Source organism: Melospiza melodia, chromosome 5, assembly GCF_035770615.1.
Source record: "Melospiza melodia melodia isolate bMelMel2 chromosome 5, bMelMel2.pri, whole genome shotgun sequence".
Taxonomy (NCBI): Eukaryota; Metazoa; Chordata; class Aves; order Passeriformes; family Passerellidae; genus Melospiza; species Melospiza melodia.
In genome coordinates, this window is record NC_086198.1 from 2,703,127 (window position 1) to 2,718,807 (window position 15,681).

The 15,681-nt window shown below is 37.1% G+C and overlaps 1 protein-coding gene across 5 annotated transcripts in view; it reads left to right on the forward strand.

Moving 5' to 3' along the window:
• FAT1 (FAT atypical cadherin 1) overlaps window positions 1-15,681 on the forward strand; it is a 100,521-nt gene that overhangs the window by 68,852 nt on the left and 15,988 nt on the right. For all 5 annotated transcript variants that reach the window (XR_010027728.1, XM_063156010.1, XM_063156012.1 and 2 more), the window contains exons 10-18: window positions 73-4,140; window positions 4,742-4,938; window positions 6,295-6,448; window positions 7,865-8,098; window positions 9,338-9,727; window positions 10,922-11,136; window positions 11,540-11,677; window positions 11,977-12,120; window positions 14,469-14,666. Coding sequence is in view for 4 of the 5 variants with exons in the window: in XM_063156010.1 (XP_063012080.1) it covers window positions 73-4,140; window positions 4,742-4,938; window positions 6,295-6,448; window positions 7,865-8,098; window positions 9,338-9,727; window positions 10,922-11,136; window positions 11,540-11,677; window positions 11,977-12,120; window positions 14,469-14,666 (5,738 nt within the window). In the remaining variant the exon portion in view is untranslated. The remainder of the gene's footprint in view (window positions 1-72; window positions 4,141-4,741; window positions 4,939-6,294; window positions 6,449-7,864; window positions 8,099-9,337; window positions 9,728-10,921; window positions 11,137-11,539; window positions 11,678-11,976; window positions 12,121-14,468; window positions 14,667-15,681) is intronic.

The window sequence follows — 15,681 nt, forward strand, 5'->3', positions numbered from 1 at the left end:
TATAGAGCTAAATAAGCAGTCATCCCTTAAATTCCGTATTCCTCTTTTTAATTGCTTTTTCTTTCTTCACAGGGAATATTGGAAATTCCTTCCTTATTGATCCCGTTTTGGGTATGATTAAAATTGCAAAGGAATTAGATCGTAGTAACCAGGAAGAATACAACCTGATGGTAAAAGCTACAGATAAAGGACATCCTCCAATGAGTGAAGTGACCTCTGTGCACATATTTGTTACAGTTTCTGATAATGCCTCACCAAAATTCACAGCCAAAGAATATTCTACAGAAATCACTGAAAGTGCCAACATCGGCAGTTTTGTTGGAATGGTTACAGCGTACAGTCAGTCTTCTGTAGTTTATGAAATAAAAGATGGTAATTCAGATGATGCCTTTGCTATCAACCCCAACTCAGGTGTCATCATTACTCAGAAGATACTTGATTTTGAGACTTTGCCTTCTTATGCTCTTACTGTGCAAGGAACAAACATGGCTGGCTTGTCCAGTAATGCAACAGTTTTGGTACATCTTCGGGATGAGAATGACAATGCACCAATTTTCATGCAGGCTGAATATACAGGACTCATCAGTGAATCAGCTTCAATTAACAGTGTGGTTCTGACTGACAAGAATATCCCATTAGTAATTCGAGCTACAGACGCTGATAAAGAATCTAATGCTTTGCTTGTTTATCAAATTGTTGAACCATCTGTGCGCCAGTATTTTGCCATTGATTCTAGCACTGGTGCCATTCGGACAGTAATGAGTCTGGACTATGAGGAGACAAATATTTTCCGCTTTTCAGTGCAAGTACATGATACAGGCACGCCACGTCTATATGCGGAATATGCAGCTAATGTTACTATTTATGTGATTGACATCAACGATTGCCCTCCCGTGTTTTCAAGAGAGCTATATGAGACATCCCTTCTGGTTCCAACTTATAAAGGTGTGAAAGTCATCAGTGTAAATGCCACTGATGCAGATTCAGGCATTTTTTCCCAATTAATTTATTCCATTATTGAAGGCAACATTGGAGAAAAATTTTCAATAAACCCTAAGACTGGCGATATAACAGTACAAAACACAACTCAGTTAAGAAGCAGATATGAATTAACTGTGAGAGCATCTGATGGCAGATTTGCAAGCACTGCATCTGTAAAAATTAATGTGAAAGAAAGCAAAGCAAGCCAGCTGAAGTTCACACAGAGTTCTTACTCTGCAACAGTGCAGGAGAATTCCACAGAGGCAAAAACAATAGCTGTTGTTACTGCTATAGGGAATCAAATGAATAAGCCTTTGTTTTACCATATTCTAAATCCAGACAGCAGATTCAAAATAAGCCAAACTTCAGGAGTCCTTTCCACAACAGGAATACCATTTGATCGTGAACAGCAAGAATCTTTTGATGTGGTCGTGGAAGTGACAGAGGAAAATAAACCATCAGTTGTTGCACACGTTGTAGTTAAAGTCATAGTAGAAGATGTAAATGATAACGTTCCATTTTTTGTCAATCTTCCATATTATGCTGCTGTTAAAGTAGACTCGGAAGCAGGCCATGTTGTTCAACGTGTGACAGCAGTAGATAAAGATACAGGCAAAAATGGAGAGGTGCGTTACTATCTCAAAGAACATCATGAACATTTCCAAATTGATCCTACTGGTGAAATCTCCCTGAAGAAGAAGTTTGAACCAGACACACTAAATAAGGAGTATCTGGTCACAGTAGTGGCAAAAGATGGAGGAGACCCTGCATTTTCAGCTGAAGTTACAGTCCCAATTACAGTTATGAGTAAAGCTATGCCAGTGTTTGAAAAGCCTTTCTACAGTGCAGAGATACCAGAAAACATTCAGCTCCACAGTCCTGTGGTACACGTACAAGCAAACAGCCCTGAAGGACTCAAGGTGTTTTACAGCATCACAGGTGGAGATCCTTTCAATCAGTTCACTATCAACTTCAACACTGGAGTTATAAATGTTGTTGCCCCTCTTGACTTTGAGTCTCATCCAGCCTATAAACTGAGCGTTCGAGCAACTGACTCCCTAAATGGGGCACATGCTGATGTGTTTGTAGACATAATAGTGGAAGACATCAATGACAATCCTCCTGTGTTCACAGAGCAGTCTTACATTGCAACACTTTCTGAAGCATCTGTTGTTGGAACATCTGTTGCGCAAGTGAGCGCTACAGATGCCGATTCTGGAACCAACAGGGGAATTTCCTATCACTTGGTTGAGGATAATAGTGAAAGTCATGACTACTTTCACGTAGATAGCAGCACTGGACTCATTCTTACAGCAAAAACTTTGGACTACGAACAAATTAAGCAACACAAGTTACTAATAAGGGCCATAGATGGTGGCATGCTGCCCTTGAGTAGTGATACTGTTGTAACTGTGGATGTAACTGATCTCAATGATAACCCGCCTCTTTTTAGCCAGTTGCTTTATGAAGCCAAAATTAGTGAACTGGCTCCTCGAGGACATTTTGTAACATGTGTGCAAGCCTCAGATGCTGATAGCTCAGATGTTGGCAAGCTGGAGTACTCCATTCTGACAGGCAATGATCAGAAGAATTTTGTGATTGATAGTAAAACTGGCATTATCACCATCTCAAACCTACGCAGACAGACCCTGAAGTCACATTATAATCTTAATGTGTCGGTTTCTGATGGTGTCTTCAGAAGCTCAGCCCAAGTCCATATAAGTGTAATCAGTGCCAACATGCACAGTCCTGTTTTCAGCCAGAATGAGTATGAGGTTGAACTAGCTGAAAATGCTCCACTGCATACTTTGGTTACTGAAGTTAAAGCAACAGATGAAGACTCTGGTACACATGGCCACATCACTTACCACATTGTAAATGACTTTGCCAAAGACAGATTTTATACAAATGAGAGAGGGCAGATATTTACCTCTGAAAAGCTTGACCGTGAAACTCCAGCAGAAAAAGTAATTGCCATTAGTTTAATGGCCAAAGATTCGGGAGGGAAAGTTGCTTTCTGTACTGTTAATGTCATACTTACAGATGACAATGATAATGCTCCTCAATTCCGAGCAACAGAGTATGAAGTAAACATCGGGACTGATGTTCCACGGGGTACTTCGGTCATTAAAGTCTGGGCATCTGATGCTGATGAAGGTACAAATGCAGACATCACATATTCTATTGAAGCAGAGTCTGAAAACGTAGAAGAGAATTTAGAAATTGATTCGTTGTCTGGTATAATTACTACAAAAGAAAGTTTAATTGGTTTGGAAAATGAGTTTCTTACTTTCCTTGTTAGAGCAATTGATGGTGGATCCCCCCAGAAAGAGTCAGTTGTTCCTGTCTATGCTAGAATACTCCCACCAGAAGTGCCTACACCAAAATTTTCAGAACCATTTTATTCTTACACTGTCTCTGAGGACATTCCAATTGGAACTGTGATAGATGTTATCAAAGCAGAGCATAATCAGACCTTGGTATATAGTCTGATTAAAGGGAACACTCCTGAAAGCAACAGAGATGACTTTTTTGTGATTGACCGACAGACAGGAGAGTTGAAACTTGAGAAGAACCTTGATCATGAAACAACTAAGTGGTACCAGTTCTCTGTTCAAGCACAGTATGCAAATGAAGATTATAATGTTGTTTCCTCAGTAGAGGTAAGCATTCAAGTAAAAGACACAAATGATAACAAACCCATTTTGGAATCCAACCCATATGAAGCATTCATTGTAGAAAACACACCAGCTGGAACAAGAGTCATACAGGTCAAAGGCACTGACTTAGATTCAGGACTCAATGGGCAGGTTACTTACAGCTTGGATCCTTCTCAAGAGCCTGACATTATAGAATCTTTCACCATAAACATGGAAACTGGCTGGATTACCACTCTGAAAGAACTTGATCACGAGAAACGAGACAAATACAAGATCACAGTGGTTGCATCTGACCGGGGTGACAAAATCCAGCTGTCTTCTATGGCTGTGGTTGAAGTTACTGTCACAGACGTGAATGACAATCCTCCACGGTTCACTGCAGAGATCTATAAGGGAACAGTCAGTGAGGACGACCCTCCTGGAGGGGTAATTGCCATCCTGAGTACAACAGATGCTGATACACAAGAAACCAATAGACAAGTCTTTTATTACATCACAGGTAAGTCTTTTTGGGTAATGTCAGAATAACTGTTTGAGTGGTGCTGGAATGATGGGAGATGCAGCTTAATCTTTGAAGAGATTGGAAAATGTTTGAAACCATAGAACTGCAAAGAAAGAATGTATGTGTCTTAATATGAATTTTAAAAACTTCAGTGGAAAAATGAATTTTAGTTGGCTTTGTTTCATGTGTGCCTTGCTTAAGATGCCTTTCTCTGTATATTATTTATATATCAAATTTAATTTTAAAAACTGTATGTAGATTAGAGATGCAGTTAAAGAAAAAATGCATAAAAATTCACAAAATAATAGGCTGTTAATTTCCAGTGAAATATTTTATTATTTATTTATTTATTAGTTAGTGTATTTCATGATATGATGTTTTCTATAATGCTACCTGAATTTCTAAATTAATTTTTATGGATTTTGTTGGCCACGGATGAATTGGTTGTGTGAGCATCTACTGACAATTTCTACCTGGGAAATGAAGCTGTTTCCTCATAAAGCCACAGAAAATGCCTGCTTTCTTCTTTCTTTTTTTTTTTTTTTTTTTCCTATACCTTAATTTTGATCGAGTAATAGTATTTCTTTTTATATTTCAGGAGGTGATCCTTTGGGACAGTTTGCTATTGAAAATTTACAGAATGAATGGAAGGTCTATGTCAAAAAGCCTCTGGACAGGGAAGAAAAGGATAATTATCTTCTAAATATTACAGCTACTGATGGGACCTTTGCAGCTAAAGCTGTGGTGGAGGTTAAAGTCCTTGATGCTAATGATAATAGCCCTGTTTGTGAAAAGGTAGGCAGTCTTGTATCTTCCATTTCCAGCTGCTTTCATACATAAAATTTACATTTTCTCTGAAATTGCTTCTCAGAAGACTGACAAATAGCTGTTCCTTTTAAACCATTAACAAAATTTGGACTACTAAGATAGATTGCTGTTAAATAAAAGATACTTCACAGACAGATTTTTTTAAAAATCCAAAGACAATTCATTGACACTCAGTGGGTATTTGAGAGATACAAGAAGAATTGTAGTACATTTCTCCTATGTTAATTTTTTTCCAAAAAGAATTATTTTAAGCTGTAGCCATCATTGTTTATATGCTCTATTTTATGAAAGAAACAAAGTTTTAAAGAAAGCTGAATCCCATTTCTCAGCTGAAATATGTGAGTATTTCCTGTGATAAAAGAGTTGAAAATAGTGGAACATTACTCTGCAATTGCAGTCAACAACACCAAAAATCTGTAAGCCATAAATGTGTTCTTGTTACAAAGCTGTCTACCGTACCAGATTTTTATAGTCTGCAAAAATGGACATGAAAAATAAGGAATGGAAAGAACTCAGGAAGATAGCCCCTGCAAAATATGTTACTGCCTCTCTTGTATTTTTCATAGTTGAACACAGATTTCATATTACTGGGTTGAAATCTTCCCTTGTCCTAGGAAGGACAAGTACACAGTGATGTAGGATTCTTTTTCTTACTTGGTGTTTATGTTGGTTACTTCTGTACAAATGGTTGCAGTTATACACAGAGTGACAAGTCAGTATTTTTAGCTTTTTTTCCTTTTATTTTCCCCTTTGTTAATATTGTTGTTACAAGGCTTAGTGCTTCTAATGTAATACACATTCCTGACATGGTTGGGCTAAGCGCTAAGAGTGCTTAGTGCCAATAAATTCTGAATCCTTTTTCTTATTTTTAATTTAATCTAGAAGCTTTTGTCTCATTAAAAGGGCAGCTATCAATTTCTTGTAGATTGGGACAGACCTAGAAAAGATGATCCACCAAAAGAGAGAAAAATGAAATTAGCAAAAATTTGTAACTCCTATTTTGGGAACACATTTCATTATTAGCTTATTTATTTCATTATTAGTTACAAGTGTTTCAAGATCTGAGCAATACACTAATGTCCAAAAATCCCTATAGCTGCAGTATTAAATACCTTTCTGAATAATCAAATAAATGTGAAGTAATTAATTAGAAAATCATAAGTTCTTTTAATTTTAAGTTATTTCATCCTCTGGTTCGCATGATACGTTACCAGACATTCAAACAGAATATTATTTCCTCTATCATTCCTTTTCCCCCTCCCCTTTCCAAGTTTTGCCTACTTCACATGTTTAGTTTTTCAATGTAACTTTGAAATCTTGCAGACTTTATATGCTGATTCAGTTCCTGAAGATGCCCTTCCTGGCAAGCTGATAATGCAGGTGTCTGCTACAGATGCAGATATTCGTTCCAATGCAGAAATTACTTACACACTGCATGGCACAGGAGCAGAAAAATTCAGACTTGCTCCAGACTCAGGTAATAATACTTTATACATTATACAAGACTCCAGTCGCCTCATTTTATAAAATGCTTTGCTATTGCATGAAGACATAAATGTCAGTTGTGAAAACTTTCCACTAAGGGTTGGTTTACTGTACATTGGTTTATGTGAATTTCTACTGCACAAGTACTAATAATATATTGAATAAACTCAGGCAAAAGGCAAGTGTTTTAATTTATGAGGAACTAAAGCATAAACAGGGTAATTGCCCTGAAGCCAGAAACTTCCATGCTGAAGTGACTGGAATAAAAGTAGGCCATAAATTTTGCTCTTTTTATACTCACTGTAGTAGCAGCAATAATGGTTTGTAGCTGTGAAATATCTTCATTCAGATATTCTTTGCCATCTTTTGTTTTGGAAAATTAAATGGGATGAGGTTAGATGGAGCAACAAATTTCCTTTCCATAGCAAACACCAGAAGTATCTCCAGCTTTATTGGAATGAGATTAACTCAAAAGTATAAATGAGATCAAGTTTTAACTTGCTTCACTTTGCTCTTCATGGCATTCGTGTGTTTTGTATTACACTATTGCCAAAATCCTGTACTGTGCAGGCTGCAGTAGACAAGCAGTAGGAGGGTAAACAGTGTAGAAAAAATAGAATAAGATGAATACAAATACGTAATGCAAGTAGAAGAGATTAGAAAACTTCAGTGACAAAATAAATGAGAAGGACCTTACTTCACATGGGTTTGGGAGGTATTTTTGGCTTTGAATGTCACCTGTGTGATGTGCTACTGTGTTACATAAATTGAGAACTGGTAGGGCTAGAATACTCAAAAAAAGTGTTTCATAATACTTTTTTGACTTGTTTATAATGTGACAATGACTACACATAGTAGTGGCCTCTCATGTTTTCTGTCACTTTAGAAAGAAAGTATGTGTTAGAGGTCTCCAGATTTGTCTGTAGTAGCAGTTAAGATCTCATTGTGAATAGCTGCATCTATGCATGAAATGTTAGAGGAGGAATTACCAATACCTATGGAAGGAATACAACTAAATAGCTGAGAAAAACCAGACATGGATTTAACCTTGCATTTTTTTAATCCCAGAGTTCTAAAATTCACTTTGCACAAACACACATGGATTTTTGCATTTGTACACATTGTCTCTCTGCACTATCAGAGAGTTTAGCTGATTTCTATTTCAAGAGCATTAGGAAAAAATAAAGTGTTTTAGTTCTTAATCTTTTCAAATTGAAAAGGCAGGTCACTTACATGTTTTGCCCAAAGTGGAGTTCATTAATACAGTACAGCTTTTGATTTAGCCAGGGATGAAATTACTGTAAACAAGAAAATTGTTGTTTAGCTATTCCGATTTTAAGGGAAAACATGTTTAGGGGTACTTAAGCCTTGCAATTTGCATCAACTTAATGTGTTCTGCTGTTTGTAGGTGAACTGAAAACATTAATGGCACTTGATCGTGAGCAGCAAGCAGTTTATCATCTTGTAGTGAAAGCCACAGATGGAGGAGGAAGATTCTGCCAAGCTAACATTATCCTAACTCTGGAAGATGTGAATGATAATGCCCCAGAATTTACAACTGACAGTTACTCCATTACAGTATTTGAGAACACAGAGCCTGGAACCCTTTTGACAAGAGTGCAGGCAACAGATGCAGATGCAGGTATGCATTCTTTGACTGATACTTTTGTCATGTTCTCAGACTTAGAGTATTATTTCTTTAGTTTTATCCTGAGAGGTGTCAAGTGTTTCAGTAGAGCTGACAGATGTTCAATACCATTCAGGATTAGACTCCTGAAAGATATATTTTGGTCTACTAAATCATTTAACACCTGACTTTCATGTGTGAATAGCTTGGAAGACATCCCTATGGTGTCTTTGCAAAGAAGAGGAGAGGGGGGAGAGACAAAATGTAGGGAATTTTAACTGTCATAAGGTATTAATGCTATGATCAATTAGGTTCATCCTTTTACTCCTGATGAAGTAATAGGACTATCAAGCCCTGTCTGTTCATGTAAATGGGCATTCATGGATTTTTGTGCTTCTCAGGCCAGCCATTGATGACCATGCCATCAAGAGACCACTGGTCAGCTGTAGCTTTATGTATATGCTGTTAAGATTTTTACTGTCTCTTTGCCTTCATCGTTCAGTTCCAAATATTAAGTGAACATGAACTAAAAATGACGTCAGAAGGAATTTGCTCATAGGCTTTGTTGTAAGGAACAAAACAGCATTTAAGGGCGTGATTTCCACATCTTATCAGTTTCTTAATCAAATAGTATTAATGAATAGTTGTCTCAGTTTTCTAAAACAGCTGACCTGCTTTGTGCTATGATAAAGCTCGGTTGCTCATTTGAAAGGTAACAGACAGTTGTTTTCATACTTCACCAGTGTTAGAGGCAGGTGGACCAAAATACTTGCCCTTAAAATCTATAAGGTTTTTGTTTGTTTTATAAAGAAATGGTGCTATAAATTATGCTCCTGTTAATTTTGGGGCACGATTCCTAAATAAAGAGTTTGGAGTCTAGTTAATCGATGCAACCTAACTCTCCCATATCCTCCTGTGTTATTATAAGATTGGTAAGCAGATTCTGTTGTTCTAAAGTTATAATTACATTTATATTAACAATTGTTTCATATTAACTAGTGCTACAACTGAAGCAGAACCATGGTTCATGTTTTCTGTATGACAGAAAATCAGTGCAGTGAAGTGTTAGCTTAATGTTTTTTTGGAAGTAATTCTGCCCCTCACAAGAGACTTTACCTCTTTCTGAAATGTACTTTTAACATGAATGATAATATTTAGCGTGCATGTCTTAGTTTCATAGCTATCAGATGGATTATTCTGTTGTTGTATACTTTAATGGCTGCTTCATACTTGAAATTTTCTTTCAAAATGCAGGGTTGAACCGTAAAATCCATTATGCGCTGGTGAACTCTGCAGAGGGGCAGTTCTCCATTGATGAATTCTCTGGAATCATTCGTTTGGAGAAGCCTTTGGATCGGGAATTACAAGCTGTGTACACATTAACTTTGAAGGCCACAGATGAAGGCTTGCCTAGAAGACTGTCTTCAACAAGTAGTCTCATAGTTTCTGTTTTGGATATTAATGACAATCCACCCGTGTTTGAGCATAGGGAGTACAGTGCAAGTGTGTCAGAGGACATTCTGGTGGGAACCGAAGTTCTCCAGATCTATGCTGCCAGCAGAGACATTGAAGCCAACGCTGAAATCACATACTCGATAGTCAGTGGGAACGAACATGGAAAATTCAGCATCGATTCAACAACAGGTAACAGGCTGCAGCTGTGAATGTTACTTGTGGCCAAGCAAGCACCATGCCATACTGACTTCCTCCATGGTTGAGCCAGGTTATGTACAGTCTGTGTGTACACAGATTTCTTCATCCCAGCTGAGAAGTTGCTGCTGCTGTCTTTCACCCATTTTACCAGCAAGCTTACTGGAGGAATGCAGTAAAATGTAGAAGAGGAATTTGTTGCTTCTATTTATTGGATTATTACTTGGATTAGGTTCATTTATAAGGGTTTCCTAACTGGAAATTCCCTGCTCTGGGGGCAGGCAGGTGGAAAGTCATAGATCTGTAATGAGAAACATAATAGTCTTAAAGTGTGTAATCAGAAGGAATGGCCAGGCTTGGCAAAAGAAGGATTAGAAATAAAATTGGTTGGAAAGACTAGTCATTGGTCCACAAAGGCAGTAATCCTAGGGAAGTTTGATATGACATTAAAGAGAGCTTGGAATTGGAATATTATGTTCAACCATATGTCCAGCATGACTGGAGATTTTAGGCTTGTATGATAGTCAGATTTAGTCTCAGGGACTTTTTAGGTTATGTTGAAAATTTTTCCCTATTATTGACAATTCTTTGTTAAAAATCAATAAACACCTCAGTTTTAGTTTTGTTTACTTATATAGTTCTTTTTCTAGAGCTAATTTCTTGCAAAGTTTCTTGGGTTTGGATTTTTTTATTTTTGGTTTTGTTTTTAATAAGATTTCTACCCACAAGTTAATTTTAATTCACTTTTAGTAGTTAGTTAAATAGTTTAGTAGTTAATTGTGCTAGTGTAGTGGAAATTACAATTCTGCTTTTTCCAGTGGACATGCTGGTACTAAGGTATGGAAGATAAACTTCGTATATTTGAAAGGAGTAAAAAGGTTCCAGAAAAACTCATCCAGCAAATCAATTTGTATGCTAGGGACTGCACTATCTTAACTAGTCTGTTAAAAACTCACATTGCAAAAGGTAAGCCTGGTTGTTTTAAACTGTGAATCTTTTGTGGTAATGGCAGGAACTTCATTTACATGTGTAAAGCATTATCATATCACAGGGTAGCTCTAGCTTTACAGTGACAAATCAAGCCCTGAAGAAGCTGAGTATTTGTCAGGTCAAAATAAAAATTGGCAACCCATAATAGTACAGCAGTAGCAGAGTTTGAGGCTTTTTTTTTTTTTTCTTCTTCCCTAGGAGCCATTTTCATCATTGAGAGTTTGGATTATGAAAGTTCTCATGAGTACTACCTGACAGTGGAAGCCACAGATGGAGGCACACCTTCATTAAGTGATGTTGTAACAGTGAACATTAATGTCACGGACATCAACGACAATTCTCCCGTGTTTAGCCAAGACACTTACACTGCAGTAATCAGTGAAGATGCTATGCTTGAGCAGTCAGTTATTACAGTACGTATTGGTTTCTCGCTTTGAAATATTCTGTCATGATGAACATGCTTTCGTTCTTGAAGGAATGAGTATTGATTTGAAGGTTAACATCAACAGGTAGATGTTTGCCACTGAATGAATGGAAAATTTACTTTGAAAAAGTTTCAGAAGTAGGGACTTAAGATGCTGTGGGAAAGTAGATAATATATTGTGATATGTTTATGTTCTCCTCATGAGACCATGACTTAACTTTCAGAAGAAATTCAGGAAATTAAATGATGTTAGTATAATGTATTGAGATGGCATTTCTCTTGTGATCTATGAAATTTGTTAGACCAAAAGAGCTCATCTTCAGGGTGAGTTTATCTGAGAGATGCTAGAGTCTCTTTCAACCTGTTTTAACTGAGATTGTAATGTCCCTTAGGTTATGGCAGATGATGCTGATGGACCTTCCAACAACCACATTCACTACACAATAATAGATGGGAATCAAGGAAATCCTTTTACAATTGACCCTACCAGAGGTGAAATAAAAGTGACTAAGCTTCTAGACAGAGAAAAGGTGAGTTTTCTGTGGTTTTAAGGCAGCTGGGATTAATTTACCTATACATAATTGATGACCACCATTTTCTTACTCTATTTCTAAATTACTGTTTTATGTTCCAAAATTAATATTGCTATAGTAAAGTGCAAGCATCTGTTTATATCAGTACTTCTGGGAGGAAAAGAAAGGATTAAATATATGAAGGAAAGCTTTACTGGGGGTTGTGCTAAAATAATTCTTCCATAAAACAAAATCTGAGTTTGTTACTTTATTCCTCTTCAGTAAATGTTTTTAATTTTTTTTATTCATTTTTTTAGATTTCAGGATATACATTGACAGTTCAAGCTTCAGATAATGGAAGTCCACCTAAACTTAACACAACTACAGTAAACATTGATGTTTCTGATGTAAATGATAATCCTCCAGTGTTCTCAAAAGGAAACTATAGTGTTATCATCCAGGTAAATGCAACTAGTGAAGTAATTAACTCAGTGTTACTGGACTGCAAATTTGTGACTTGAATTTTTCTGTATTTTAAATTATTTAAGGTCTCCAGTGAGACTGCTTATCAAATAAGTGTTGAGGGTTTGAAAATTCCTGTTTGCATGTTATGTAGAAACTTACACTGCAGGTTGTAAGAGTCACAGAATGGGTGAGGTTGGAAGGGAGCACAGTGAGTCATGCGGTCCAACCTCCCTGCTAAAGCAGGCTCATCCTAGAGCACATGACTGAGTCCAGTCCTGGGCACAGGATTGAGTCCAGAATGTTCTTGAATATTTACAGTGAGGGAAACTGCATAACCTCTCTGGGTTCTTTTTCTGATTCCTTGTGTGTGTACGTGTCTATGTATTATAAATTCCTTTTATGCGCAGAACAATCTTAGAATCATGCAGGCATGTTAAAATACATTATAGTTTTCCTATCTCTTTTTAGTCTTAAGAGTTACTGCTTAGAGAAAGATCCTTTAGGTCCTTGTTACTGTGAAGCTAGTGCTCTGCACCATGGCATCAGGTTAAGCCCTAATTCCCACTGGCCTCCTCTGGGATCAGCAGCAGCTGAAACAAGAGTGGAATTTCATATGGCTGCATACCAATCCTTTGACTGATTTTACACTGTAGGATGGTAGCCGTAGGCCACATTGCCAAGTGTCTGGCACGTACTTGCCTGATTCAGAAAACTGCTAAAGCAAAGACAGCAGAATCAGCATCTATACTTCTTGTCTTCCTGAATCCAAGAAGAAATAAATGGAAGTCAGCAAAGGAATTGCACTAAGACCTTTGTAGACTAGTACTGCAAATGAGCTCCTTGTGTCCTTGTGCTGTTTCCTGGCCTGGTGCAGTAGATCTGTGAGGATCACACAATGTTACCTGATGCACTGTGCCATCCTAACATAAACTTGTGTTTGAGACAAGTGTGCATCATTTGTAAAGGCAGCTTTCCAAAACAGGACAAAGTGACTACGTACAATATGCACCCAGTATGCAAATAAGATGTCCTGGATCTTGTTCTTAAAAACCCCAGCCAACCAAAAAAAAAAAAAAAAAAAAAAAAAAAAAAAAAAAAAAAAACCTCCCCAAAAAACAAAACAAAACAACCCACAAAAAAAAAAAAAAGAAACCAAAAAACCCCCCCAAATAAAAAGCCAAACCCAAGCCAACAGATTCCAGATTCATGTTTATGTGCTGCCAAATGAATCTTCTTATCCCCTATTATAGTCTTTCTTGAAATAAATGTTATTTAATATCTCACTTAAACTTCAGACTGTGTAGCCAATGTATGTACTATTTCCCTTACTCAATTGAAGAGGAAGATCTCTTGTTTTATAGTTCATTCGTATGGGCCTGCCCTAGTTGCATTTCCTTTTGTATTTGAGATGGATATATTTGGACACAGTAGAAAATGTGCTTAGCTTTTAGGAAAGTCAAATTACTTTAGATATCCAGCTGTAAATATTTGTATTTTAAAGCAATGGTCTGTTTTGCTGAAAGGGAAAAAGCTTCAGCTTTCTGCAGTATCTGATAGCTAAATTGACTTACTCTCTCAGAAACAGAGTATTGTTATCAGGACTTTTTAGATTTGTGAAAGGGATAGCATTTTGTTATTGTTGTACTTCAAAATAAGTTTTCTACTTTTCTTGCTTTTCTAATAAGTATGTATATAGAGAAATCTGGCTGATACAGTAGAGCACAAGTATTCTGGGAGAGGAGTCACAAGTGTCAGATAAGGTTGTATGTGTGTGTGTAACATATGTGATAAGCCAACATATGTGAAGTGCCTGTGAAACCTCAGACATCCACGTGATGCAAACTTGAAGGGATTTTATGATGCAAATTTTAAAGCCTGGATTTAGTATTTTAACTGGATCGTGCCTGTAGCAGCCACAGCTGTAGGCAGAACTCCTAATTAGTGGCACAAGGGGTCAGATGGAGGCGTATATTTTTCTAGTCCTCCCAACAAAGGCATTAGATTATCCTGAACAGGTGTTTTCTCTAAATTTCGAATCTTTGATGACTTGGTAATTAGGCTACAGTAATACTAATTCAGACCAGAAGTGGAAAATGTGAAGTGTCAAGGCTGAGCTACCTTTAAAAATACAATACCAAGTTAAAAAAACTGCTTTTCTCCTATTACTTTTTTGAGTCTTAATCTCAGAGGGTAGTAGTTTCCCTGAAGCAGTGTTGTCGTTCTGATTTCTCTTGTACTGATTAACTGGTTTGACAGTAATTTTTTGGGGTTTCTGTTGCAAGGAAGAAATCAGCATCAGACCATAGCCTCAATTATAACACCAATGTGTATTATATATCTATAGGAAAATAAACCTATTGGATTCAGTGTGCTGCAGCTAGTGGTGACAGACAGGGATTCTTCTCACAACGGCCCTCCTTTTCTCTTCACCATCCTGACTGGAAACGAAGAGAGAACTTTCCAGATTACCCAGCAGGGAGTTCTGACCACAAGCGCTGCCCTGAATCGCAAAGTGAGAGATCACTATTTGCTTCATGTCAAGGTAAGATGCTTCTGTCATGTTCCTCTTACTGTTTTGCACTGTAAATATTTGATTAACTTTTCCCACTCATGCTCACTCCACCACTTGTCATTCTGTTAGGAGATCCTGACATGCCAAGTAGTCATTTGAGCCATGTCCCATTTCTTCATAGACAAAATCTGTTGGTTTAAATACTAATCTACACAGATGTAATGGGAAGATCACATTTAGAAGTAAGGTGAAGTGAAATGTTAACTGGGTGAGTGGTCTTAATAAGCCCTTTGCCTCCTGGTTGGAATGTTGAAAAACCAGCAGGGGACAGGTCCCTTGAGCCATTTTCTATTGCCTGTGGAATTCCTCTTGCTGCTATCGTTTTGACCCTTGAAGCTGTGTACTGGACTAAACTCACATGATGAAAGCAGGGATATTGCTCAACACAGCAGTAATGGAAAATTTTCCTGTAGTGCCACATTCTTTTTTCAATGGCAATTGAAAACATCTTTTTTTTGAGTTTGGACCTTTTTTCATACTATTTTCGGTAGATGTTTTTTCATAGCATTGAAACTTGCAGTGCAGTAGTTTGAGATCTGAGGATCCTGCAGTGGAAGCCACAGTATAAAACTCAAAAAATGACCCTGATGTGCTGTAATATTTGCTACATGTGCCATTGTTGTGAGAAAAGACCAGACCATCTCCAAGGTTACATTAAACTAGCTAAGTTCTCTCAAATACTTCTTGTAACCTAGCGTGAGAAAAGTTCAAACCAATTGTTTTAATCTTATCTAGTCCTTTTAAATTCAGTTATAAATTAAGCAGCTAGGAACAGAGGACTAAAAATTAATAGGCTAAAAGTAGATGCCCTTAATTCTTAAACTTCATTTCCAGATTCAGGTTTTAAGAAAAATTCTTACCTTCATTTTCACATGAGGAATTTATTTTAATTTCCACATTATTCTTATGTATACTATTGCAGATAATTTATGAATAAACATTCAGTTGCAGTATTTTCAAGTAATACTGTTTATAACAGTGTATT